Source organism: Megalops cyprinoides, chromosome 16 (assembly GCF_013368585.1).
Source record: "Megalops cyprinoides isolate fMegCyp1 chromosome 16, fMegCyp1.pri, whole genome shotgun sequence".
Taxonomy (NCBI): Eukaryota; Metazoa; Chordata; class Actinopteri; order Elopiformes; family Megalopidae; genus Megalops; species Megalops cyprinoides.
This window is the reverse complement of record NC_050598.1, coordinates 32,608,758-32,623,814: the sequence shown is the minus strand read 5'-3', so window position 1 is coordinate 32,623,814 and position 15,057 is coordinate 32,608,758. Positions and strand designations below refer to the sequence as shown.

Here is a 15,057-nt window from a genome sequence, read left to right as displayed (position 1 = left end):
TGGCAGCGGTGGGATTCGAACCCACGCCCCCGAAGAGACTGGAGCCTTAATCCAGCGCCTTAGACCGCTCGGCCACGCTACCTGATTCATCGGTGTTCCGATACCACAGTTATGTAGCAGCATCTTTTGTTAAACGTAATTTTCTGTATATTTGACACAGCGTCCCCTTAAAGCCACGGTAACGTTTACACAAAATTCCGGGAAACGTGATGTAACATTCGCTAGAAAACTAAATAACTAACGTTCAGTAACATCAGATGCTTAACCGCCACAATAGCTGAAAAGTAAAGCCTACACAGGACTAAAATGAAGATAAATAAATAAATAAGTTTCAACAGTCATGATCATTCGAAGGGAACCCCTTCCAAAACTTCTGTGTGGGTCAGGGTGAATGGTTAGAATTATCTTTCAAACGTTGTTATGTGACACTCAGTTGTCAATGAGAGGAGAAGAGCTGTTGGATGTTTACCATCTGCTAATCTGCATCTGCAAACAGGGGGCGCGCACTCCAGCTCGTCTCTGTGCGTTTCTCCGTTTCTGGCGAACGTTTGCTAAAAATAAAGCGCCTGACAGAATCTCGCACCTTGTTCCTGGCGTTAATTACACTGAGCTTAGATTTACCTTCCACGGAGAGGTGCTAACATACCCAGAAGGTGAAGGAGATGTGTGCGGAGCTATAGGGCCCGGTTATTTATAGCGGCCTACAGTTTTCCTTCACCACGTGGTTTTCCCTGACATTTCACCGAGCAGTGCCAGCAGGCGGGAGAGGCTACATTACTCACTTTGCAGTTTTCCTTTACAGGCCGTTATTCACGCTGTGTTAAGGTACTCACTCTGTATAACCTTTGAATACTATTTTTGCAAGCAACCGCATTTTACAGAAGTAACAATTGGATATAGCTACTCCACTGAAACAACTGAGGATAACGACCTTGCTGCTTGGATCTGATGACAGGGTTAATACTAAACCCATCTGACTGGCATAGCCTACTTGCGGTGACCGCAATTCGAGAATTGTCACCAACACACACGGTACACTTTGCTTAATTTGCGGGTACACTTTCCAAAATTGCTTACGGTGGAATTCATAAAACGCAAGCGCGGCAAAGAACAACAATGTCTATGGACCCTCTCCAAATCAAAAGCTTCGGACCTGAAGGAAACCGGACCTTCATAGCACGAGTTATATGAATTATTAAAGTTCGCTGTGTCCGTGTCCCTTTGCCCAGGCTATGGCAACTGACTCTCAGAGCTGTTTTCTCCTGGTTGAAAGGTCAGTTGGTAGAGGAATTGGCTCTGAAACTCCCTGCTCATTCACAGGCCATTGCCCAAGCCCAGTCATTTCTTTCTAACTGGGAAATGTTTTTAACCGCTAAATAAAATCACTCTTAGCTGTGGACACGAATAATTAAAGGGGAAGGGACTACGATGCCCCCTATTGACATGCATAAAGGAGGAAGCAGACGCTTCTTAAACGGAGAAAAGTAGACCTTCGCAGTGCAAGGTATGAAGATCATAAATATCTGTCTGTCTTATATCGATTGACCCAGAGTCAAACCCTCTGAGGCGCCCTGGACTATACCAAGCTGTTGTCAGAGTGCGATGATCTCCTCCGAATGGCATATTTATGGCTAATTGATATTACCCTTCTGGCAGAAAAAAAATAATTTTTATGAATTAAAAATATTTAAGTGGAGTACTCCCCACATCCTTTCACCTTCATGTTGGCTTTACGCCGTTGTCAAAGATTCACTTTCTCTGCTGTTTATCAATAACTGTCATCGTGTCACATGAGGTGGAGAATGCGGATACAGCGCCCCCTATCTGCAAACTACCGGCACCAGCAGCCCCGACTCGGGCACCTCGACGGTGCGGAGGACGGTAAGTTACCGGTCTCTCTACATTGTACAAAGTCACTTCAGTTATACTGTTATTCTGACACTGCGTTCGTAATATGAAGACTGAAAACGATATTCATGAAGTCAAACTAAATTCAGTGAAACGCGCACTGCAGAAAAATAAAGCACCGTGAAAGACCGGGTTTAAGGTTAAATATAAGATATTGGACATTTAAGAGAATTTACAGGACCGTCATAAAAGTGCGGAATTAAAACTACCAAAAATTTGTTTCCTATTTAAATGGAGCTTCTACTCGTTCAAAACCACGTGTTAGAAAGTGTACATCAGCAGGGTCGATCTACCGTTGAATGTTTGGAAAAATGTTTTGTTGATTTTTAATTATTTTTAGTAGTGTAAAAATAGCTTCCCATACAAATGACCAACTGAGCATATTAGAATATATTAGAAAATGCGTATCGGGAAAGTTTTTTTTTTTTAGGGTGGAAGCTTCCTATTCCCAAAAATGACTGTCCAGTCTGAAAATCTGTAGGGAAGGGAGTAGGCAAGCTGTCAATCAATCGAAACGTTCGGGCTGTCCATACAGCCAGACAATATCAGTGCTGTGGGCCTGCGGCATTCTTTTTAAGTCGGGCTGTTGGTCATCTTTTTAAGTTCTTTTTAAAATTAGATTTAAACATTTTTTTTCCAAACACACATGAACACTCACACAATGCTATAATTTAACGAAGTATCCTACTACTGCTTCTGCTGGAAACAAAATTGAATTATAGCCTAAAACACCATACTCTATGTCTTTTGTTCTCCTTCTCCTTCTCTCTCTCTCACTCACACACACACTCATACACACACACGCAGAAATGTTGGATGTAGGATGTCTTCACAGAAAACAGTACAACAACACAAAGGATTACAGTAATGAAGCTTTGATTAGAGAGTAGATGTGTGACTCAGTGTGTTTGTGAGAAACATGCAAAACCTAGACTATTTATTTGGCCACCTCTTCACATTAAGGAAGGATCTGTGGTCCAGCCCTAAACATGTGGCATGACACTGCCGGTTGCATTAGGAACATTGGGATCTGAAAGAAAATACCATACAGTACACAATGAGAAGTATTCAGTGTAGTAATTGCAGTAAACTCTTGCTTTAAATCACAAAAAGACACTTATGAGCTAGCTACCCATGGCTCAGACACAAACACTGAGGCATAGCTGTAAAGGGAATAGCTAGCCAAACCTAATGGTGATCTGTGTGAGTGCATGGAAAAAACAAACAAACCCAAAAAGTGTCTGGAGGTGCAGCTCCCCACCCACGACAGGCTCACCCACTCTGGGGAATCCCATCAGACCAGGTCCATCTACTCGGCTACACAGCCACTGGGTTTATATTTAGTTAAGTTCAGTTCAGTTTGGTTTTAATTTTTTTTATTTAAAACGATGGCACAGAGGCAAGAGTCCAGCTCCCAGCTTCAGGGAATTCATGGGAGATGGTGTTACGGTTAGGGTTAGCGTTAGGGAATTCATGGCGAATGGTGTTACAGTTAGGATTAGGGTTAGGGAATTCATGGGGAATGGTAGTACAGTTAGGGTTAAGGAATTCATGGGAGATGGTGTTACGGTTAGGGTTAGCGTTAGGGACTTCATGGGGGATGGTGTTACGGTTAGGGTTCGCGTTAGGGAATTCATGGGGAATGGTGACTCCAAAATGTAGGCCAGTGAGCGCCATCGAAATAAAAATATTAGTAAGTAGTATGAAACAGGCCGGCACTAAGGTCCTTATAGGGCCAAAACGAACACTATCATCTAGAATACCAGAGAAAACAAGTAGTGTGAAAAAAACTACCAAAATTACTGTAGCCCCCATAAACCCTGGCCACTGGTCTCACGTCAAGAGAGTAATTTATCCACACCAGATCACTCTCAAAACAAACGGCACCAAAGCAATAGCCGCTGTGTCTCCATCAAGTTCATTCTTGCTGCCCCGGCCATCTCCTCTTCCAGTCAGACGCTCACCTTTTCATGCATGCAGGTATTATATATGCATGCATGCATGTTTTAATTTATTTTTAGAGGAGCAAGCACAAACAGTGCAAGACACCCTATTGTTTTGCCTTGGTTTTGTGCGAGTTGTTCTTCTACATGAGAAGCCATTGATTGACATACCTTTATGATGGTTCCCTCAGACTCACATTCCCTCCAGCAGAGATCCAATGTCCAAACTAAGTTCACTCCAGCGGTGAACCAATAGAAAACCACGCACTGATGCAGTGCATAGGTAGCCACACACTTCTCAAACACACATGCTAAGCATATAGCTGGGAGCTGGGAGGCAAGGCTGTTCAAATGGTTGACCAGTAGAGGGCGATGTTGAATAATTTCAGCAGATATGACCTGCTGACTGCAACAGCCTCAACATTTCAAACACAACTTTTCAAAATTTGTTGAGAAAAAACTGTTTTCCCATTTTGGTGGTCTCTCACAAGCTGGCCATCCGGTCTGGCTCACTTCTTGCAGCAGCATTTCAGACTGCTGTGTAATGACACTCCATTAACTGGAGTTATTAACTGAATTAACTGGAGACATCTTAGAACACCTCTTCTCAGTGATGACTCCAACTCCAAGTCTTGCACTTCAGGTCAAGATGAGAGTCAGTCAGTGTGTCCTTCAGTTATGGGTAGAGTGAGTTAGTGTGATTCAGTCAGGGGTAGAGCAGGTTAGTGTGCTGGGTCAGGGGTAGAGCAGGTTAGTGTGATTCAGTCAGGGGTAGAGCAGGTTAGTGTGCTTCAGTCAGGGGTAGAGCAGGTTAGTGTGCTTCAGTCAGGGGTAGAGCAGGTTAGTGTGCTTCAGTCAGGGGTAGAGCAGGTTAGTGTGATTCAGTCAGGGGTAGAGCAGGTTAGTGTGCTTCAGTCAGGGGTAGAGCAGGTTAGTGTGATTCAGTCAGGGGTAGAGCAGGTTAGTGTGATTCAGTCAGGGGTAGAGCAGGTTAGTGTGCTGGGTCAGGGGTAGAGCAGGTTAGTGTGCTTCAGTCAGGGGTAGAGCAGGTTAGTGTGCTTCAGTCAGGAGTAGAGTGAGTTAGTGTGCTTCAGTCAGGGGTAGTCAGGGCTCCATATTTTGCCACTGATTTAGAAGTGTCATTCTTTCTCAACACCACTGGAAAGTTCAACCAACCTTACCCTTTGCCCGTAATTTTGAAGGAAAAATCCAAGCAAAGGTCAAGTTTACACAAACCTGTTCTTCAAACACACACTGAGTGAGATGATCTCCCGGTTATGTAACAAATGACATATCTTTCAGCCCCTGTACACTGCAGTGACACACAGATCAGTACTGTTAAGAAAATATTCTCTAAACATGAAAATGTTTGACTAGATCCATTTATTTCAGCAAAGAAGGTGTTTTAAAAAAACTAAAAAATTTCTAAGCAGTGTACAACATCACACTAGAAATGGTGCAGTAATCTTATTTCACATTATAACAACACATTGAAAAATGTCTTTTTTAAAAATTTCACAAAAGAAACAGGTATTGTGTGAGGTAGTACACAGAGACAGAAACAGGATAGCCTCTCTCTTGATCTAAGACAGAGAGAGGGAACTCCCTTCAACAGATGGAAACAGAGACCCAGTGCTGTTTTTGAAATACAAAGGCCCCACTGAGACACAGAGAGATGGCCACCTAAGCACGGAGAAATCCCACACAGACCTTTGGCCAGTCAGAAGTCTTATGACCTCTTAGCTAAGTCAGTTTCACAAATGTAAATGACAGAAGAATTTGTGCAATTCCTCTGTTACCAGTCACACAGATATTTGGGGTAAATGTGCAACGCAGCCCCAAGGAAGACTAGTGCATACTTCCCACATACCATATACTATCATATGGCAAAGTTCACACAAGTGCAAGTCATCTAACACCTATTTGGCTGTTCTCACTGAATGAAGATAAGATTTTAGCTCTAGTTTAGCAAGTCTTTCGTTCTCTAAACAAACCTGAGACAGAGAGAGAGATCCTTTTAATTTGCTGATCTCGGATTTTGTATGAGATTCACAAACTGCCACACTTCCCTGATATGAATTCAGGTACTGAGGTCTGGGCTTCCAGCACACAGCTGTCAGAGAATTATGGATCTTTGCTCACTGTCAGATAAGGAGCAATAGAATTATTTTTTTTCCCGAGAAATGCTCTCAGGCCACAGCTTTCCTCCATGCCACAGACCTGGTGTTACAGAAGGGACAGAATCATAGACCGCTCCAGCACATGTCCTCTCTCTCTCTCTCTCTCTCTCTCTCTCTCTCACAAGCACCCACGCATGCACGCCCTCCCGCCCTCCCTCACCGGGGGCAGACAAACGACAGAAAGAGGTCCACCTCGTTCTTGATGACCACTTGGGGTGGGTGGATGTTGTCAGGTGAGTAGTGGCAGGAGGTCATCTGCCAGGCATCGATCAGGACGACGGGCAGGCCCCTAAACATGGCTCTGAGCATCAGATCCAGCTGCCAAGACAGCCAGTCGCTGCCGTACACGTCCTTGTAGCCGGTGTTGGCCGACTTGATAACCACCAGGGTGCGGGGGGCTCGGCGGAGCAGGTCCTGCACAGCGCGGCGGATGGTGGCCAGCCGGTGGGCGTAGACAGCCAGCGGGTAGGTGGTGAAGTGCGCCCAGATGTTGAAGACCACCACGGTGTGGGGCCCGCCGGCCAGGCCGTCCAGCTCCCTGCCGATGTAGTGCAGGTCCGACAGCGGGGTGAGGTCGGTCCGCAGGGGCAGCCCGTGGGCTCGCCACACCAGCACGATGTTGTTCTCAGGGTCCACCGCCTGTAGAGGGCCTGACTTGGCAGAGGTGTGGAGATTCAAGCTCTTCAGGGCTGGGGGGGGGGGGGGGATTTTTGTTTAGGCAATACAGAAGAGCACGTGGGTAAGATGTGTTATGACAGTTCCCTATTTTTATGTTATCCAACCACATCCCTCATTACTGACGTGCTCATTTTACAATAAACTGTGTCTGTGGAAAACAAAAGGCCCTTGCTGGAACATTCTGCAGATATACCACAGATGCTCTTACAGTGTATGGAAGAAGGTGTGTTTGTAATTACCACAGCTTGCGGTGCTTAGCATTGCCTTTGCAGCTGGGAAGACATGATCAGCACCGCGGCAGCGGACACACACACGCCAGTGTGAGCAGAGTGTGTGACTTGCAGTCAGCTGTGTGTTTGCCCTTTCTGTGTTGTGTGCAATACCACTTATACTAAGGTTGAGCTAGTGAGCTACCATGACTGCCCTACCCTTCTAGCTTATAATGCGGTAGAGTTTTCTCCAAGTTCTCACATACCGCTTTTCCACCAATGCAAACTAGGTGCTAGTTCTGGGCTGGTGCTAGTGCCGATTTGGAGTTTGTTCAACTTGCGAACCTTCTAAGAACCGGTTTGCTTTTCCACGGGCTAGAGAGCCACCATAGAGCCACGTCATTACGTTATTGTATCCGTCTCCCCTTTCCCGCTAGCGCCAAGCCCCTGCTCAACAACAACCTGAGCTCCCTACCAGCAGCTAACCTGCTGCTGAATTCCCTGTTGCCATGGTAATGCAACCAGCCAGAGTGGCAGTGTCTGCTTCAGATACTGTATTTGTACCGTAATACTGTACTCCAATTACATAAAGGAACAGCATCAGACTAAAAAAACAGCCATTATTTCCTATCATTTTACAAAACTTCTTTAAGAAACTTTCTGGGTGTCACAAATCTGTTATTAACGATGCTATAATTATTTTTGATTATGGATGGATAAAGCCAGATTTGCATTTGCACACAGATAATGAGTGAAACTCATTTAGGTGAATGTGGATCAGAAGCCATTATGGGTTGTTTTATTATGGCCATTATGGGTGTTATAAATATAAGCGTGACGCTGGCGGCGCGCTCCTCCGGTCATGCCGCTGCCACAGCGCCTCGGGGCTCTGGAGGACATTAGCGTGAGCGTTAGGCGCTGCGGGCCTTACTGGGCACTGTGCTCGTCAGGTAGGAAAACCACTGTCGCAGGGTGGAGTCCCCCATCATCAGGACTTGCTTGTCCCTCAGACAAGACGCCAACAGGTCCCCTGTCGGGAAGGCCTGGGAGCGGCAGAGCAGTGAGGTCCACTGGTCCTGGAAGTAGAACCCGGCCGGTACTGGGGTGTCCAAACCTGGCTCACACTCCCTGACTTCCCCTGTTAACAGGAGGAAGAATAGGAAACGACACGATTCGACATGAACAGCAATCCCTCACTGGAGCAGAAGCTTTCAGCATGAGGGAAGTTACAGAACAGAAACCAGCACTGTGAGCTTCAGAGAACATGCAGTTTTAATGTGGGCAACAAATGATAGGCAAAGTTAAACATTTATCTGGAGCACGCGTGGCCTTGATAAATTTCTCAATGGGAATCGATAAGTACACAGAGGAACGGTAGGGACAGCACCGCGCTCAGTTTCAGAAAACTGTCGGACTGATGAAGTCAGAATCTACAAAGCTAAAAACCTGTCAGGAAACTCCGTGTTCTTGATGCTTAAGATTGTGAGCAGGACATTGGTCAGGGAACAATTAGGGCAACATCTGTATTAAGGTTCAAGATCCATGGGAGCCAATATTAATAATAATTAGGGATTTTATGTAAATAACACCATTCATACAGTATCTGTATCTGCTTTGCACATTAGCACATCTGAAACAAAATCAGCATTTGTTAAGGCAAACTAAAAACAAAGAATGATAATCTGTGTAAAAAGACAGATTACCTTATACAAGATGTACAAAGGCAGTTTAGATCTGTTTTTAAATGACTGCATGTGTATGACATAGTACACTGGACAGCCCACCAAAGACAGAGTGAATTAATCTGAGGCCTTATTAATCAACAGTATAAAGATAATTTTTGAAATCGATACTTAAGAGTTCCAGGCTAAATCATGAAAAAAATTGTTTCAATCTGCATCATAGCACTGATCTCAAATTTCCCTTGAGATTAATAAAGTATTTCTTATTCTTATTCTGATTATGACATAAAAGCACATTTTTTGTTATAAATTTTTGTTATAAAAGTTTTGTTACAAAATACATTATTTACATTTAGCAGATACTCTTACACAGAGGTACATAGCGAATTATAATTTATTATCCATTTATACAGGTGGATATTTACTATAGGTTAAGTACCTTGCCCAAAAGTACAACAGATGCCCCCCAGCAGGGAACTGAACCTACAATCTTTGGGTTGGTCAGGCAATGAGTCCTGATCATCTGATCAAGGGCGTGCGGAGTGAAACCCCTTTTTGTTTGCTGATTTAACATCATTTAGCTCCATGTTTCTCGGTTTGTTTTCCACTCATTGCTAAATATCTCTCAGCTATTTGTTCCGTATCTCCTGTCCCTTCACTCTCTTCCATCATTTGACTCATTCCATTTCCCCCTGGGCTCCTGTAGTCGCCAGATATGGAGAACCAATCAGAATGAAAGCTGAGAACAAAGGGCGGGTCTTAACTGTCAGATCTGAGAGCAGTGGGGACGGGCAGAGAAGAGCTGGCTGAGGAAGGGTCCTTACACACTTACGTTTCGCTGTGCCCTTTGGCAGGACATCTATTACAGGGTCACTTCCTGGCACAATGATGTCCGTGCGACTTCTGCAAAGAGAAAATCATTTTCACAATGTTGCAATGCACTGAAGTGAACAAATCGCACACAAAATCACACTGCGGAGCAGCTGGGACATGACAGCAATGCTGTACCCAGAGAGCGAGCAAAGAGGAAGGCATTTCTAACCTGGAGGTATGCAGTGAAATCTATACACAAGTCCTGTCTTGGGCTTTCCGGTTATTCCGGTGATGCTCACTTGACAAGACATTGAGGCCCTGTTATTAGCCCTCTTCAGACTTGACTCTCAGTGACATTTTAAGAAAGTGGATACATCACATTTCACTTCATTACATTCATTTAGCAGCTGCTCTTGTACAGAGTGACCTCCAGCACGAACAGAAGTGTATCCATCCAAGTTAAATGAGCAACAGTGTCAGGCCAGGCTAATAACACTCCTAGGCCACTGAGCGAGAGCACAACACCATTTGAGCGTTACCACAAGTTAACTTGTGCTAACCTGACTAGACAGCCTAGAGATAAGGGATGCCAAGTACACACACTACCCTACATCACACTGTCACTAGATCAGAGAACCCATAACACATTGTGATACTACCAGTAAATAAGTGGCAGGTAATACAAGCAACAGACTGGGGGGTTGAGGTGGAACCGAGATGCAGTCTGAAGAGGTGGGTCTTCAGCCTGCGTTGGAAGAATGTCAATGATTCCGCTGTCCTGACCCCCGCGGGGAGTTCATTCCACCACTGAGGGACCAGTACAGACAGGCATTGTGGGTGTGAGGCGCAAACAGACGGACATAATGCATGAAAATATGTTCCTGCAAAGGGAAGTTCTCACACACACACATGCACACGCATGCTCAACTACATGCTTTTTTGTTAAGCAACTCAATGTGAAGTGCTCATCAAAGCCCTCTAAGCCTCATTAGCCTCATTGCCCTTCTGTGTTCTGCATTTAACAATAAAAAAGTACCCGGTATTTAATTTGTTTTAAAACTGTCATCTTTGTCATTTAAAAAGCAACAATAATAATACATAATAATAATATTTTATATTATTAATATAATAATAATAGTCTAACAATAAAGCTTATTTATACAGCACTAATATCAGGATAAATGAAGTAATTTGCCAAAAAAACAAAAAAAACATGGCGGTACTACTGTATATTGCGGTGTTGAGCCACCCTAAATCACCACAGGGAAAATTCCTTCACTGCAACAGCCCTACTGATGGGTGATTATTACTTGCATAACGTGCAAAAACTGACAAGCTTGCATAACATGCAAAACCGTTCCCAGACAGGATCTGAACTTTCAAGTAAAGCAAGGTTCTCAGCCTCTCCTTGGTCTTACTCATGGACTCACTGGTCTGACACCAGCATTCCAACCTGTTCTTTCATGGGCTGGAACACAGAGTCTGCTCAGAGAAGCAAAGGGGCACATCACACGTAAGATAGGTCAGCTTAGAGCCAAACTCACCTGCACAGTGGTCAAAACTGCCATTTAAAGAGAGGAGGTGCTTTGGGAACAGGACTGGGGGGAGGGGTTACACTACCACTACCCCCTGCAGGTTCAGCAGGAATGAGGCTGGGGGGACTTACTTGTGGAGGAGGGCAGTTTCGAGGGTGGAGAGTTTGGCCTGGTAGCCGCCCATGCTGTGGTGGGTGAGTGTGTGGCAGGGCAGGGAGGGGGGGCGCCGGCAGAACCAGGCCTCCCCAGTGACCGGGTCCCTGAACTCACAGCAGCAGCTCTCCCCACCCCCCACCAGCCGTGGGCTCCGCTGGGCGTTGCACACCATCGTCTCTGTCCTGCTCCCGTTCACAAAGTAGCCGTGGAAGAAGACCTTGTCTGGGTCCTCCTCCCTCTTCTTTCCCAGAACCCACACCGCCTCGCTGGAGTGGACCAGCCGCACGGAGACATGGGCCGGGCCGGGCCAGAGCAGAGCAAACCGCACCGTGTAGGTCCCGTTCAGGTGGTCCGTCACAGAGCCGAAGGTGCTCGCTTTCAGCTCGGGGTTGTGGAGCTTGGCTTGGAAGAAGTCTCCCCCGTAGGTTTTGGGCCTCCCCATCCCGTCCCTGGTGACCACCCTTACGTGCACAGTGCCCCCGATGGTGTAATGCTCTTGCAGGTCAATCACCTGGTAGGAGCACTTGGTGGGATCCGTGGCTTCGATGAGAGAGGAAGGGGCCTTGCTCGGTGAGGGCCAATGCAGGACCTTCAAGAGAAATGCCCATTTCTCTGGGCCAATCAGAGCGTCGTTTGAAGGAGCACGCTGGTGTGCAACGGCGTTGGTGGAATCCAGAGCCACGTGACGATTTGTAGGAATGGGCAGGTCCATCTTTGGTGATGTGGAGTTTGTTTGTAAAATGTGTACCTAGTAAGGATGCAGAACATTGGAGCCACGTGTCAATAGTCATCCTCACCAGAAGGGGGCAGGGCACCATAAATCCTTCAGCATACACAATTACAGGGGTGAAGGCACAAGCTTTCAATATATGGACCAGATAAGTGGCACAGTGCTCTTCACATTGAATGTTCTGTCTCTCATTGTTTTAGACAAAAGTGTTCAGATTTGCTGCCTCCATAGGGACATTGTGGAGGGGGCTCCAGGACAGTTGAAACTTTCCAGCTCAAATACTGTACTGTTGGACCCTTTTGCCATACCCTCATGACACAGAGTAAGAAACGTGAATTACTGCTTAGCAAAATTTGCAAAAAGTTTAAGATTAACACACATTTAGTTTTTGTTCCCCAATACCTCATACAGACACACAGGCATAGACTGTATTATTCCAGTAAAGGTCTTAACAATACAAGGGGAGATTCACAGAAAGATCACTGAAAGGAGGTGCCACCCCGAGGCACTGACCCTATTCATAGAGGATTACTTTCCAACATGTTCCAGGGAGTTTTACCTGATATCTTCACCTTGGCGAGCTGTCAGACCTGTTTCAGCTCTGCACCCTTGTGTAAATAACTTTGCTGAGAGGACAGTGGACACACCGCTGTCCTTTCACAACACTCCCATCATTTACACACGGAAGTGATCTGTTCAATATTATTATTATTAAGGATTTCAATTATATTACTCAATTATAGAAATGAACACTTAGTCATTCAGTTGTTTCGTCAGTTGAAAACTTCAGCATGGCCATTCTGACTGAATCACAACACACTAAACCAGAACCACTGGGGCGATTTCCCAAGAGTCAGGAAAAAAAACAGTGACCTGTAAAAAAAAAATGCCGAAGGGCCAGTAAACCTTTCCGGGACAACAGCGGAACATGTTCCCCACAGTCAGATTTGAAGGTCACTACATTTACCCAAATGTTTTTTATTAATTAATACCTTGGGAGCACCAGCCCTCTGTGAACAGTGTAAAAAGTGAACATACCTGTCAACCTTATAATGGACTCTTCCTCCCAGACACACTAGTGCACTATGTAGCAGACGCACAACACCAGCACAAAGAAGCTGAATCAGAGTGACCTTCAACTGACACTCTCCCACATTTTAAACAAAGTTTACACTATAAAAATCTGATAGTACTGTGTCCTCAAACAGACCTTGCTCTCAGCTGAGAACTGTCTCATTGTGGAACTGTACACATCCTGTCCCCGTACTGTCGCTATACTTACTGTATGCACTTCTGTAAGTCGCTTTGGATAAAAGCGTCTGCTAAATAAATAAATGTAAATGTAAATGTAAAGTTGACCTTGACACTTTTTACAATGACACCTGGATGTGACACAAAGTATAAAAAACCAAATTCCCTTCAGAAAGTACGATTAGAACTCAAAGCAGTTTCTAGAAAAGACGTTTAGGAAACACTGAGAGGTACTGCAGTGGAACAGCGCTTGGACAATTTGTGTGAGCCAATGTGTGCAAAAACTTGGTTTAGGTTCGAGTCAGTCATTTAAATGGAAGACGTTTTACTGACTTTGAATTTTTTGTATCAATGAGATACAATATCACAAAGGTTGATGTGAAGATAAATTTAATGAAGGCTCATTCCTCTGACATCCTGAAGAATACAGTCTAAGTGGGCTTAAAAAGGATCACTCTACTAACCCAACAGTCACCATAGCTGAATTTCCACTTTGCAAAGCAACACATTGGAAAAAGGTGGCAGAAAAAAGTGGTTAAGTCTTATGAAAATGCTTGTTATGAAAAAGTTTGTTGATATCCCCATAAAAGAGAGATTCTAGGCAGCAGCTTCCCTTCAACAGTTTTATTGCTGACATGTTTTGGAGCAAGCTCCTTCTTCCGAGCGCCAGCACTGGGATCCCCGTTACTCTTCGGGAAAAGTACGAGGGACAAAACCAGTTTATATACATTAATGCGATTTATTTAACAAAGACGTATTGAGGGTTTTTTGCAATATGAAAACAGTAATAAAGGCAAGAGAAGTACTTACAACACAATAGGAGACATAGAGAGCCAGAGCTAAAAAGCCAGAGAAGAGGAGTAAGGCTTTCTTCATTCTGCCATACCTGTCCGAAAACGAACAAGCATACACTTTAACTCCAGAAACCACACTGTACTATGGTCAGCAATTTCAATTCAATGTATACTTCTTAACTGATGATGCACTGTAATTTCTACAGATTGAGGCATTACCCACCTCTCTCCTTGATTTCTTCTACTGAGTCTCCGCTGGTTAACAGATCAGAATGTATACATATAAAACTGGTTTGATCTTTTTATCTCCTGTTTTCACGGGCTAGTGTAGAGATATTATGGCCTTTTCAAAATCTGAACCCCTTGCCTTCAAGAGAATATTTCCGCTTAAACATACTACCGATCCTCGCAATCATTTAAAAAACGAAAATGTCTGGTGTAACGCCCGGAACATTGACCAGCTACAGTTTAATTTTTTAAATACATGGAAATATAAGATTACGGGGGAAATTGGGCGATACCAAATGATTCTGTGTGCAAATACCACTTAAGAAATCAAATTTAACTCAAAGCTAAAAATTCAGGGGAAAAAATCTCTCAGTTAAGTAGATTGAATAGTGATGTTAAGCATTAACGCGCTTAATCGGCTCAATTTATAAACAGACTGAAAAACTTTCCCCAGGTAATAAAACTGCTCAACAGTCATCATTCACCCCACTAACAACTCACTGCTGTATCATGCAGGCTATAGGCTGCACAATGCTGTCTGTAATGCACTGTAGTATTTGTCGTAATTGTATGTCGCAATTTGCACATTTGTATATAGACATTCATTTGCTGTTTTTTTTTATCCAGTTAGTTTTTTAATCTTAAATTAAACCTTTTGCACTAGTGTATTTAATTTTTTTATAACCTTAAAAGTGCCCGCTATGTCCTGCCGTCACTAGTCCTCAATGTTACATGTTAGCAGGGCCGACCTCAAGAATTTCATGGCTCAGTTACCCTGTGTGATCTGTGCAAATGAAAAATAAAAGACTTTGACTTACCGTGACAGTAGCGTCGCATGTTCAAAACTAAATTAAACTCCTGGCAAATTTAAAGCACGTGTGTTCACACCTGTGACTGGAGACGCCGCCTCAGTTTCATGTGGTCTGGTTCCTCTAATGCTTAAGACCACT

The 15,057-nt window shown here is 44.3% G+C and overlaps 1 protein-coding gene and 1 non-coding gene across 2 annotated transcripts; both read right to left on the bottom strand.

The window, feature by feature from the left end:
* trnal-aag lies at window positions 1-82 on the bottom strand. Its single transcript has one exon. It is a non-coding gene; the product is annotated as a tRNA-Leu (tRNA).
* A 6,105-nt stretch (window positions 83-6,187) lies between these two features.
* Window positions 6,188-15,031, bottom strand: LOC118791287 (NXPE family member 3-like). Its single transcript, XM_036548594.1, has 6 exons — window positions 14,926-15,031; window positions 13,896-13,971; window positions 11,080-11,852; window positions 9,433-9,503; window positions 7,850-8,056; window positions 6,188-6,720 (listed from the first exon to the last, which is right to left on the bottom strand). Exons 2-6 carry the CDS (start codon window positions 13,959-13,961, stop codon window positions 6,188-6,190), a joined length of 1,650 nt encoding a protein of 549 aa, XP_036404487.1. The 5' UTR covers window positions 13,962-13,971; window positions 14,926-15,031.
* Between the last annotated feature and the right edge of the window lie 26 nt (window positions 15,032-15,057).